Here is an 11,718-nt window from a genome sequence, read left to right on the forward strand (position 1 = left end):
ACTGATTTCATGCCCCTTTAATTTTTGGTATTTACAGGGCAATGGAAGTTTGCTGTGGGGAAAAGAGAGAATTACTTCCGCAAGGTCTTAGCCATGATGGAAGGATCAAATTTTGTACTTTCACAGAAGACTCAAGGTCAGATGACAGCCAGGGGTTACATGCTGTGCACTATACACAAATAATGCAAAAAGAAATAAGTTTTTAGCTTTGTCACATTCTGACATCAATATAATTTTCCTTTAGTTGATTCTCTATTACTGACACTATTGCACAGATATTCCTCCATGTCCGCCTTATAAATGGGAAAAAAAAAATATCTCATTTTTCAGTAAATTTTTAAGACAAAGTCTATTAGGCTATTTTAACATCCCACCCTCGAGACAATTAAAAAATTCATCAATTTTTCCAAGTTCTCCCTATTTTTCATGCATATTACATTTTGTCACATATAATAGCCACAACAAAAAAATATTTTGCATAACAGTCATGTTAGGACTATCAGAAATCCGTCTCAAGTTGTCAGTGGTAAAAGATATTTCTAGCTTCCACTCGCTATCCATTAAGGCTCTGTGAAACTATAATCGACATGGTGACTTTTTTTTTTCCCTGATAAAACTCCATCAGTCACAATTTACCTTTGAGAATGAAAGAAGAGCGGCAAAAAAGCAATGACAGCTGCCATGACTGAGCTCATCAGAAATGGCATTTCTCACTCACCCTTGCAAAACAACAATGCCAGCCACCTTCAGCACAACAGATACAACCTGGAACTTCAGCGACTTATTCTTACGACAAATTAAGCTGAATTCTATAAATCCAGCCATAAGTTAATAGTATTTGTTCTACAGTGAGCTGTTACATTTGTATTTTCATTAGACCCTTGTACTGTGTTAATTGAATACCGGATTACACTTTCAGACGGTTAACGCCTCAAACAAATTAATTACTTCCTCCTGCTAGAACTTCCGCAGTTATCTGTTTAGATGATGGCAGCTTTCATGTGATCTCATCTTTCCTTTTGTCCAACGGTCTACTTAAAAAATATTTTAAGTGCACATACAGCGCTCAGTCCCTCAAACTGAAAATGGGAGAAAGAGTGCCTGCAGAGCCACATACACTTAGGTCAGGGCGTGCGTTACCCTTTATCACCACACACAACCTTGAACCACATCACCAGCAGTCAGACCCAGCAGCAACACTGCTTCCCCAGTTCTAAACCAGCCTCTTTTGGAGATGCTCCTGCGCAGCACATCCCAGCTCTGCACGCCTAAAAACAGCAACGAATTCAAATGAAACCACATCGAAGATGTGAAACCGACATCCCTAAGGCGTGCCTTTGAAGCCGCACGAATGACGTTCCCGGATCAGACACAAACCTCTCACCAGAGTCCCGCATACGCTGCCGCACACAATTCCACATTTCAGCTTCAGTTAACACTAGGTTTTGGGCAGCCCCGAAGCGGAATTATTTTTAGTACCCTCTGCAGCACAAGTTTAACAAACAAACCCGTGTGAGCCACGCGCAGGCCTCGGTGCAGGCGGGCGTTCTGCGGCTGCCAGACCGACGGTTTTCCCCACCCCGCAGACGCTCCCCTAGGAGATCCGACCCGCAACAATCCGAACCGAACCGTCCGCCGCCTGACGGCCCGCAGCAGAAGCGAGGCGCTCCTCCCCGCAAGCTCGCTCCTCCTTTCCCCCGGACCCGCCGCCTCACCGGGGCCCGCTTCGTCCCCGCGCGCCTGCACCCACCGCCGCCGCGCCCAGCCCCGCGCCCGGCCGCCCGCACGCCCGCGGAGCCGCCGCTCCTCGCGGCAGACCCTCGCCCTCCCCCACCCCCGACCAGCCCACGCGACGCATGCGCGCCCCGCCCGGCGATGCCCCCGCAGGCGGCGCTCCTCCGCCGGCTGCCCGGAGCCCTCCCCGCGGCGCGGCGCGGCCGCCCCCTCAGGGCCCACCGTCGGTCACCTCGCTCGGCGGCCGCCTCTCCCCGCGCCGCGCTGAGGCCGCAGTGGCGGTGCCGGAGCCGCGCGCGTAGCAGCCCCGCCCACGGTGGGCGGGCGAGGGACAGGCGCGCAGCGGCGGATGCGCGGCTGGGGCACGTGTCTGACCCTCGGGAGGTGCTGCTGTGCCGGGCGGTTCTGCGGCCCGGGTGTTAATTCAGCCGAGAGGGCCTGTATCGACTTCATCCCGTTAGCGTCACTGGCAGTGCCGCGATGGAGCTGCTTTAAAACCTGCCTCCAGGCGTTACTCAACACCTGTGTGTTTCAGATGACTGCAAAAGATGCCTCGTTTTCTCAGGCTGGGTCTGACCTGGATCTGGGTTCAGTTCCTCAGCAGCACTTGCCCACTGTGTTTTCCTACAGAAATGCTTAAGTAAAATGCTGCAGTGCCACATAATCCTAGTCAAAGGAGGGTTCTTCACTGCGATTTTTCTCCCTGATGGATCTCTGATTAGTGCTGCTGAAGCCTGAGAAACTGACAGACTGATGTGGCAGGGCCATCCATCCTCAGACACTTAGAAAATACCAAGCTCATGGCACATTTATCTATTTGGCACCTACGCTCTGACAGTTGTTTAGTCCAAAGTGTGTCTTTCAAAGTGTGTCTTTCTCCAAAGTGTATTCATCCATCCACAAGGGCTGCTCTCCTACTATTTTATGATATTGGCCCATGACATCAGAGGATGGTGTTGGTGGTACAGCAGTAGAGGTGGATCCTTCCCACCAATATCCCATTATATATTGTTACCATGGGAGAGATGGCAGTAGAGGGGCACCCTGATACCATAACGGCTGACACAGATGCGTGTATGAAGCAAAGGTGGGTCACTGAATTCCTCTGTGCAGAAAAAATCACACTCATTGGCATTCATTGACACTTGGTGAACTTTTATGGAGACCAAACAGCAGATGTCACACACTGAGGTGGCGTGTGGCATGTTTCAGCAGTTGTGACAGTGATGTGAAAGATAAGCCATGTTCCAGATGGCTGCATACAGCTGTCACACCATGAAATGAAGAACGTCTTGATCAGCTCATCCATGCAAATAGGAAGATTATGAACAGAGCTGAGTGTTGGCTCCTGTGCATTGGAAACGATGGTTGCAACGTCAGAATAGCACCAAGTTTGCACCAATTGGGTCCCACAAATACTCTCATGGGAACAGAAAGAACACTGTACGCCAGTTTGTCAGGACCTATTGAACCAATATGAGGCTGAAGGTGACCATTTCCTGGATCACATCATTACCAGTGATGAGATGTGGTGTCACCACTGTGAGCTGGAGTCAGAATGGCCATTCGTCAAATGATGACACGTGAATTCCTCATCAAAGAAAACAAGACACAACACACAGCCTTTAGCAGGTACAGTGATGTGCACTGTCTTTTGGGATAGGAAAGGGGTGATCCTTCTGGATTTCCTGGAAGCCAGACAAACCATCAGATCTGACTGCTACTTCATGACACTGACTAGGCTGAAGGCTCAAAGATCCAGAGTTAGACAAGAGAAGGAGACAACCTTTCTCTTGCAGCATGCTAACACGAGGCCCCATACCTCTTCGAAGATGGTGGAGCACATTGCCATACCCACCATACAGATAGGCACCTTCTGATTTCCATCTGTTCAGGCTGATGAAAGATGAACTGTGATGGCAACATTTTCCTAGCAACCAGCCTTCACTGGTGTTACAAGAGCAGCATGCAGGCTTTGCTCATTGCTGGCAAAAGGCACAGATACTGGTGGGGACTACGCTGAAAAAGAGTATTTTGTAACTGAGAATTTGCTCTTTGAAATAGTGCTATTGTGCTCTTTGTATCTCTTGTAGTTTTCTTGTAAATAAATAGGAGACATTACTTTCAGATTGACCTATATAACGTGTTATATCCCTTCTGCTTTCAATTTCAGCTTCTCAAGAAAGATTTATCTTCATAGTGCCTCCTGTGGGCAACTCAACTAAAAGAAAATAAAGGAATCAGAAAAGTTATACTCCTATCCCCTCACTAGGGAAAAAAGAATTGCCTTTTCCCACAAGGTTTTGAGAAACAAGTATAGAAATTTTCAATCATAAGACATTTAAGTGGCTTTTGTTGTAAGAAAGGAATGAAGGGAGGAAGGGAGAGAGGGAGGGCGGGAGGGAGGGAGGGAGAAAAGGAGGGAGGGAGGAAGGGAGGGAGGAAGGGAGGAAGGGAGGGAGGAAGGGAGGAAGGGAGGGAGGAAGGGAGGAAGGGAGGGAGGAAAGACAACAATCCACCTAAGGCAATACTTATCTTTGGGAATATTTCAAACTCTGCTTGAAATTGACTGTTTCCAAGAGAGAAAGAACATCTTAATGGGATCAATAATGGGAGATGGACTTTTTCCAGAGAGGGCATGTTTGCTGCTTAGCATTTGAACAGAAGACCATCTGATCATGTCCTTTGGTCTGCATCTGGCTTAGAGATTGCACTGTTTGGAAAGCCATCCTGAATGAAGTGACAAATACAGACTGTGGCCTGCACCTGGGAGAAGGCACCTGTCAGTGCCTGACCAGATTGTCGTACAGAAGATGGAAAGCGTGGGCTAACACTCAGTGCCGCTGCCTTCTGCACGGAAGTTACCTCCTCCCACCCAAAAGCAAAAGGACATGTCTTTTTAAACATGTACATCAAGCGTAGGTGTTATCTCCCTCTTTAACTCCCCATACATCTGTTTGATTTATGTCAAAACCAGTTGCTGAGTATAAGGAAGTGAAAACTCAGTCTAAGATTTTCACAAGTAACCAGAAGCAGCTGTGCATGTCCTTGTACATTGTGCCACCAAAAATGCACGAAAGAACTTGAATAATAGACTTGAATAATAGAAGTAAGGGCTTCCAGGACAGCTGGTCCTTCTGATGCAGTCATTATTTCTGAGGAAAGTGGTGTCCAGAACCATTCAGCTGCTGTGAATGCACTCTGTTATGAATGTACCTCATAGGAAAAGACTGGGTAACACCTACTGTATGATACAATGAGAATATAAGCAGATGCACACAGCAGGAAAAGCATAATAAGGCACTGCCTTTCTGCATCTTCTTGTTTGTTCTTCACAAAACTACCAGGTGAACAGTGCAGTCAATACTTACTGCAAGCAACCACAGCAATTTTAGGTCAGTATTACCACAGCATGGGCTTGCAACTTATATCTGATGTTTCAGAGAAAGAGGAGATAGGGAAGATGAGATGAAGTCATTTACACTATGCAAGATTTGGAGTTTTATTTTCTTCTCCTCACAGCACAGATCTCTCACATCCCTGCTCAGAATTTTACAGATAGATGACATGGATGCTGGTAAGCTTGTTAGGCACAGAGTTCCTTGCCAAGGAAACAAAAACTTAAAAATATCTGAAAATTGGAGAACATATGATAAAATGAAGTCCACCAAAACCCCAGGTAAAGAGAACTGGTATTCTCACTGAAATTACAGGAATTGGATAAAGACATCACAAGACTTTAGAGTTGCCAGTGTTCTGTAACAGATTAATAACCTTTTTCTTACTAGAACAATAACATATGGTGATTTTTGGTGATTTATTATATAATTTATAGTTACCAATAAAATTTGAATTAAGTTTCCAGCAACTTGCTAGAGCAGAAGGATGCAATAGATGCACAGTATGAAAGGCAGCCTCTGTTCTGATGGCCTCCTTGGCCGAGGAGGGCTAAGATAGTACCTATATAAAACCCACGCAAAAGAGTGCTGACGACTTCAATTGATTTATCATTTCATACAATCTCTGATGACGTGAGCCTACATCTTTAACTGAATGAAACTTCACACAATTCCCCCCCCCCCCCCAACCCTGTCTCTCTAAAAATAAAACAGTGGAACTGACCCACTTTCTGCTGCCATCGCATGATCCACTCTGCTTGTGTGATCAATCCAGTGCTTCAAGGGTCTGTTTTCTTTACTTGAGTTAAAAGCTCTTAAGGACATGGTTTGTCTGTTTCAAGTTCCTCTCGTGCGCACTTCTGCTAGAATAAACATGATTGCTATTGCTGATTCATGCTTGTTGACACACGTCAAGCATTCACTAGGGGATACAGCACACTTCAAGCTGGCTTTGAAGCAGGTGGGGTTGAACAGTGATAGCAGCCTAGCTGGGGTGATGCTTGTAGCAGGATTTTCAAGCACGATGGCAAGATGCAGTCTGCTGAAGCCTGTGCTGTGTCTAAGCCTCAGTTAAGCAAAAAAGACAGTCTATTCAAAACTGGCTAAGATGTGTTCAAACAGGAATGAATACGGCCACTGTACCTAATCAATAGTATTTGGACAAAAGCTAGGGAGGAATCAACATGGTTGCCAGCTGTTGTCATTAGGTAAGAACAGTGGTAAGTCTGTCAACAAACAGATTTCCACTTTCACTTCATCTTTGTTTGGGAGTGGTATTTGTCAGGCATACTTGATAAAGAAAACATGCAGAAGAAATGGCCAAGTTAGCTTGATGCAAATGCCTCTCAAATGTGAAAGGCCATACAACAAAACTAAGTTCTTAAAGCATTCTCAGTTTTCCTCACCCTGGGCTTCTACCAGAACTTGTTAATTCTGTTTAAAGAGACTCGGTTACAAAGCATAGCTTGATCTTCTGTCTGGCTTTCAAGAGGAAGCTAAAGCTGCATCATTTCTCCTTCATGCATGCTGTATTATCTCAACCTTAAAGATGTAAGACACCAAAATTATTATCTGCCAGTAGTGCTGTGGCTCTAATCTTGTGTTCCACACTCCACCCAGCACTTGGCCCTCACTCCAACCTTCCTGTCAGTGTCGTCACTGGTGGTCTCTACAGGTGCAGAGAATGAGGGCAGATCAGACTCCCTAATGAGAGAGGAGCTGCTGTGCTTGTGGGTCTGTGCAGGCTTGCAAGCTCCAACAAAGGTGTAGGGATGTGCTGCCATGGAGCAGGAAGTGCAAGACAAGCCAGAAGCTGGGAGGAGTGGGAAAGAAGCAGAAACGCACATCTACTGATAGGATTGCCTGATTTTTCCCACTTACAATTGAGATATGATATTGAAAAGAATATTAAAAGACTGGCAGTGAGGAATGTTGCAGCATCAAACTCTGTCATTCTGTCAGTATTAATAAATACTTCCAGCACTGTGACCAGGTCTAGAGGTTTCTACTTGTTCGTCTTGTCCAGCTAGTACATAAGCTTTACAGCTTTTTTATAGCTTCTAATGTGCTACATCCTACTTGCTTGCAACTGTGTTTTCAATGAGACTCTGATGACAAATATGTGCTAGTCCATAATTTCTAATTTTAGGGGGGTTAATACTACTACATAGCTACAAATAAATAAATCACAGATAAAGCTCAGATCTAGACTGAAGAATGATACAAGTAAATATGTATTTCATCCTTTTTTTCCATGGTAAAATTGCTTTGTGTAATTTGTAAAAGTCTAATTTGGCTTTTAGCTTCTATGAAGACAAAAAGAAAAAGTGATTGTAGAGATGGTTATGCTACACAATACAGACAGTTCGCAATTTCAGGAAAGCTGGGGAAATTTTTAGAGACAGAATATAAAATGTGCAAAGAAGTGAGAGAAATCTTTCTTGTTCTTCTTTTGCGTGTATGTGTGTGTGTGCGTGTCTATGTCTGTGTGTATGTGTATAGCCTTCACTAAGAAATGGGCAAATCTTCCTGACAGGTCCTATTAGCTCAGTTATGCAAACATCATTTTTATTTCTGTGACTTTTAGAGCAGTCTTAATTCCTACACTATTAAGTGGCTGTTATCTGGTCCTGAAACAATTTTGTTTTTTTTTCATTTGAAGATCCTTGCAGAAATGCTGTGGAAGACTCAGATGACAGTCAAAAGCACAGCACCAAGCACTATCTACAAGTACATTCTTGTTTTTAATTTGGTGCCAGGGATAAAACAACCTCATTTTTTGTTTGGATTATCTATAGCCCACATTTTCATTACTCGCAGTCTCCAGAAATGGTTTTGTTCTCCAAACAAGAAGCAAAAGTCAAGGTAAAGTAAGAACAAACGCACAAATTTAAAGGAGGCACAATCTCTAGGGACTGTGCAAGAAGACTGCACAGACCTTCTGTAAACACATTTTACTTGGACAGGAAGCCAGGACTTTGCAAATGACAAAGAGCAAAGTTTTAAAGTTCAGGATGACATTTAGAAAGAGGAGGAAAAAAAAAAAAGCAACTCATACAGTAAATGGTAATTTACTTCTTTCCTTCTTTCCTTTACATAGTTAACTAAAACAGAAAATTGCATCTAAAGCATCTGAGTTATGATCAGCAGTTATTCTTAGTCAACTTCCAGGACAGTCTCATTTTCTCAGCTGGACTTCTACGCATGGTATTTCATTAGGGCTTTGATTTTGGTACTCAATGTTTGAATGAAAGATAGTCTCAAATTACAAATTAAAAACAACTGCTAAAATATTCCCTGACTTTGCAGGAAAGGTGATGCTCCCAGTAGGTGCACTAACCTCCACAGGCTGTGCTGAGGCTCTCCTGGAAAGGCTGTATGCCTGGAACACCACCAGAGACAGGCAGCCTATTTTCACAAGGTGAGATGTGTGCCAGGATGTAGAAGGCCACCCAGAGCCATATGGTTACAGACACCTTCTGATCAGCTTGGCTGCAGAGGCAGTCATGTTAGAAACCTGCATAAGCATCCCTGCCTTTGACTGAGGGGACTATTTGCCTGTGCTTTCTAAAACCTTGCCAGGCAATTCTGCAGTACTGACAATGTGTAGCACTCTCTTGTGCCTCACACTAAGTCCCATGAGCCGTCTCATTCTTTTACAACAGAATTATGAGAAAAATGTGGCAATTCAAAAAGGATTTTCAAAAGGATGGTTTGCATTTTTAAAGCAAGGTACTTAATGGGAAAGTCACCACGACCAAATTCCACCAAATGGAATTATGCAGATTTGCAAAAAATATTAGAGAGATCCTTGACTCTGCCCTAGTCTCACTTTTATGTAATACATAAAAATCCCCTTTTCTTGAGCATCACAGCATTGATGGGATTCTCAGTTCCTTAATTATTTCCCACGGCGTGGGCTGCCAACTATCTCACTAGCTAAATACTCCAGGCTGCAGGTAGAACACTTAAATATAAAATGTCACAGGAGTAGAGGTGAAGGTCCTTCTGATACAAGACCAAAAGTCAAAAACTACTCTCAGTTTTTGTGTGGTAATATTCTACTGTTAGGGAGGACTTCTGCCTTCTGTTGCCATCTGTGCTGCTCACTTCATTGTTATGAATGGGGAGCTTTGATAAGGTTAGTTCCTATCTCTATGTTGGTTTACTCTTTTCAGACTCTGATGTCATGACACGATGGTGTCATGTTTAAACTTAAGGCACCATGGGGAAACACAGCTACAAGAGGTCAAAAAAACTTTGTCAAAGAATTTTTTATTTAAAAATAAAGACTATGGACATATTTTCAGTGCTTGCTGGAAATCCACTTTTTTAAAGTCTGTATCTTAGATGGATGCTGTCACTGGAGGATATCCAAGATGATGTTATTTCTCAGCACCTGCAGATCTGAGGGAGACTGGGAGCCAGATCTGAGCTCAAAGCTGGCTGAGAGGCAAGAGGAAAGCCAGGATGTGTAAAGACACACTTTTGAGAAAGAGGAATTTCAATACAACATGGTAAGACATTCAAACGGGACAAGACCTCTTTGCACGTACAGGCACACATCTTTGGTTTTGTACTTTGGCAGACATCACAGAATCACAGATCGGTAGGAATCAGAAGGGACCTCTGGAGACCATCTAGTCCACCCCCTGCTAAAGCAGTTTCCCTACAGGAGGTTGCAGAGGAGAACGTTCAGGCAGGGTTTGAATATCTGCAGAGAAGGAGACTCCTCAACTGCTGTGGGCAGCCTATTCCAGTGCTTTGTCACCCTCACAGTAAAATAGTTTATCCTCAGGTTCATCTGGAACTTCTTGTATTCCAGTTTGTGCCTACTGCCTCTTGTTCCATTACTGCACACCACTAAAAAGAGTCTGGCCCTACACACTTGACAGTCGCCCTTTAAATACTGATAAGTACTGATAAGATCTCTCAGCCTTCTCTTCCCCAGGCTGAACAGTCCCAGGTCTCTCAGCCTTTCCTCATAGAGGAGATGCTCCAGGCTCCTTATCATCTGTGTGGCCCTCTACTGGACTCTCTCTAGAAGTTCCCTGCCTTTCTCGAACTAGGGAGCCCAGAATTGACACGGTACTCCAGATATGGCCTCACCAGGGCAGAACAGAAGGATCTGCTGGCCATGCTCTTTTAAAAATGCAACCCTAGATACCATTGACCTTCTTGGCCACAAGGGCACACTGCTCGCTTATGGCCAACCTACTGTTCACCAGCGCAACCAAGTGCTTCTCTGCAGAGCAGATCTCCGATGTCTTTTCTGCATCTTTCCTGCATGCAGTTGTATCTTCTGGTCACAGACACAAAAAGGGATGAACCTGTTCTACAGGTCGTATTGAGCAGCCAGTAGTAACCACTTTGGGCAGAGCAAACCCTGTGCTGAGAGTGCTGCCCAAGGGGATGAAACAACAACCTGCCTGGGGTTTGGTGGAGATCTCGAACCCCTTGGGAGCACCTCGTCAGCCCCCATGGCTCAGTGTCCCCTTCTCCCTCTGTCTGCCTCTCTTTTGCTTTTCCCTCAGCAGCACCTTCACTTCCGTTAGCTGAACGCATTCAGAGAAAATCTACTCAGAAATACAGCCCCACAGAGAACGAAGCTCCCTGTCAGTCCGCTGGCACCTACAGCCCCCCACCCACCCACTGCCTATAACCTGCTTGGGATGCGAATCTTCCGAGGCCCCACATCTTTCTTCTCAATGGGTGCCTACCGAGCACCCGGCACAATAGGGCCATACCTCATCGCCACCAGGACAACAGCAAAACAAATGTAGTGACTGATAATGCTAAAACCTAACATCCTGAAACCTTCTCCGACCGCCCTCCCGGCGCTAACCCTAAGCTTTTAGGGAGCCTAAACCCAACGCATCATCAAACAGTACGCGGGGAAGTCACAAGAAAGACGGTGCCGGCTGAGCGAAGGCTGCCAGCTCTCAAACCTTAACACGGACTATCCAGCAAGGCTGAAGCCGCGCAGCACGGCGGACCTTCCGGCACGGCGGCCAACATCCCACGCGACACGCGGGGATCGGGGGCTCCGCATCCCGTCCCGTCCGCCCGGCGCCGGCCCCGCGGGATCCAGGCACGGCATCTCGGGGCGGCGCCCCGCTCCCGGGGGCTCCCACACCGCCTCATCCCCCTCCCCCGCGGTCTGCGCGGAGCCGCGCCGCTGACTTACATGGGGACCTTGGGCGGGCGGCTCCCGGCGCGGCGGCACGTTGGTGCCCATGGCCGAGCCCCTCGCCGCCGGTGCTGCCGGTGCCAGGCCGAGGGAGTAGAAGGAACGGGAGAGGCGCCCTGAGCCGGGGGCCGCGGCTGAGCCCCAAGCACCGCCCCGAAGGGCGGGGAGGAGGGAGGGATGCGGGAGAGAGGGAGGGGTGCGGCAGTCAGCCCATCACCGCTATGCCCAAGCACATTCACCTAACACCTTTATAGCACGACCACTTCAGTCAGCAAATCTGTGTCAGTTCTACTGAGCAGCTCCCACCCTGTGGTCGGATTTGTGCCTACACATATCCAAATCAGCAGTAGCGGCCATAACCATCACTGAAAGATTTTGTAACTCAGGACCCACATG

General features: G+C 46.3%; 1 protein-coding gene across 1 annotated transcript in view; it reads right to left on the reverse strand.

Moving 5' to 3' along the window:
• GNE (glucosamine (UDP-N-acetyl)-2-epimerase/N-acetylmannosamine kinase) overlaps window positions 1-11,370 on the reverse strand; it is a gene marked incomplete at both ends in the record, with an annotated part of 35,175 nt that extends 23,805 nt beyond the window's left edge. Inside the window, one exon of the mRNA XM_079548830.1 lies at window positions 11,320-11,370. Within this exon, the coding sequence (XP_079404956.1) occupies window positions 11,320-11,370 (51 nt within the window). The remainder of the gene's footprint in view (window positions 1-11,319) is intronic.
• Window positions 11,371-11,718: the final 348 nt, after the last annotated feature.

Source organism: Tetrao urogallus (assembly GCF_951394365.1).
Source record: "Tetrao urogallus genome assembly, chromosome: Z".
Taxonomy (NCBI): Eukaryota; Metazoa; Chordata; class Aves; order Galliformes; family Phasianidae; genus Tetrao; species Tetrao urogallus.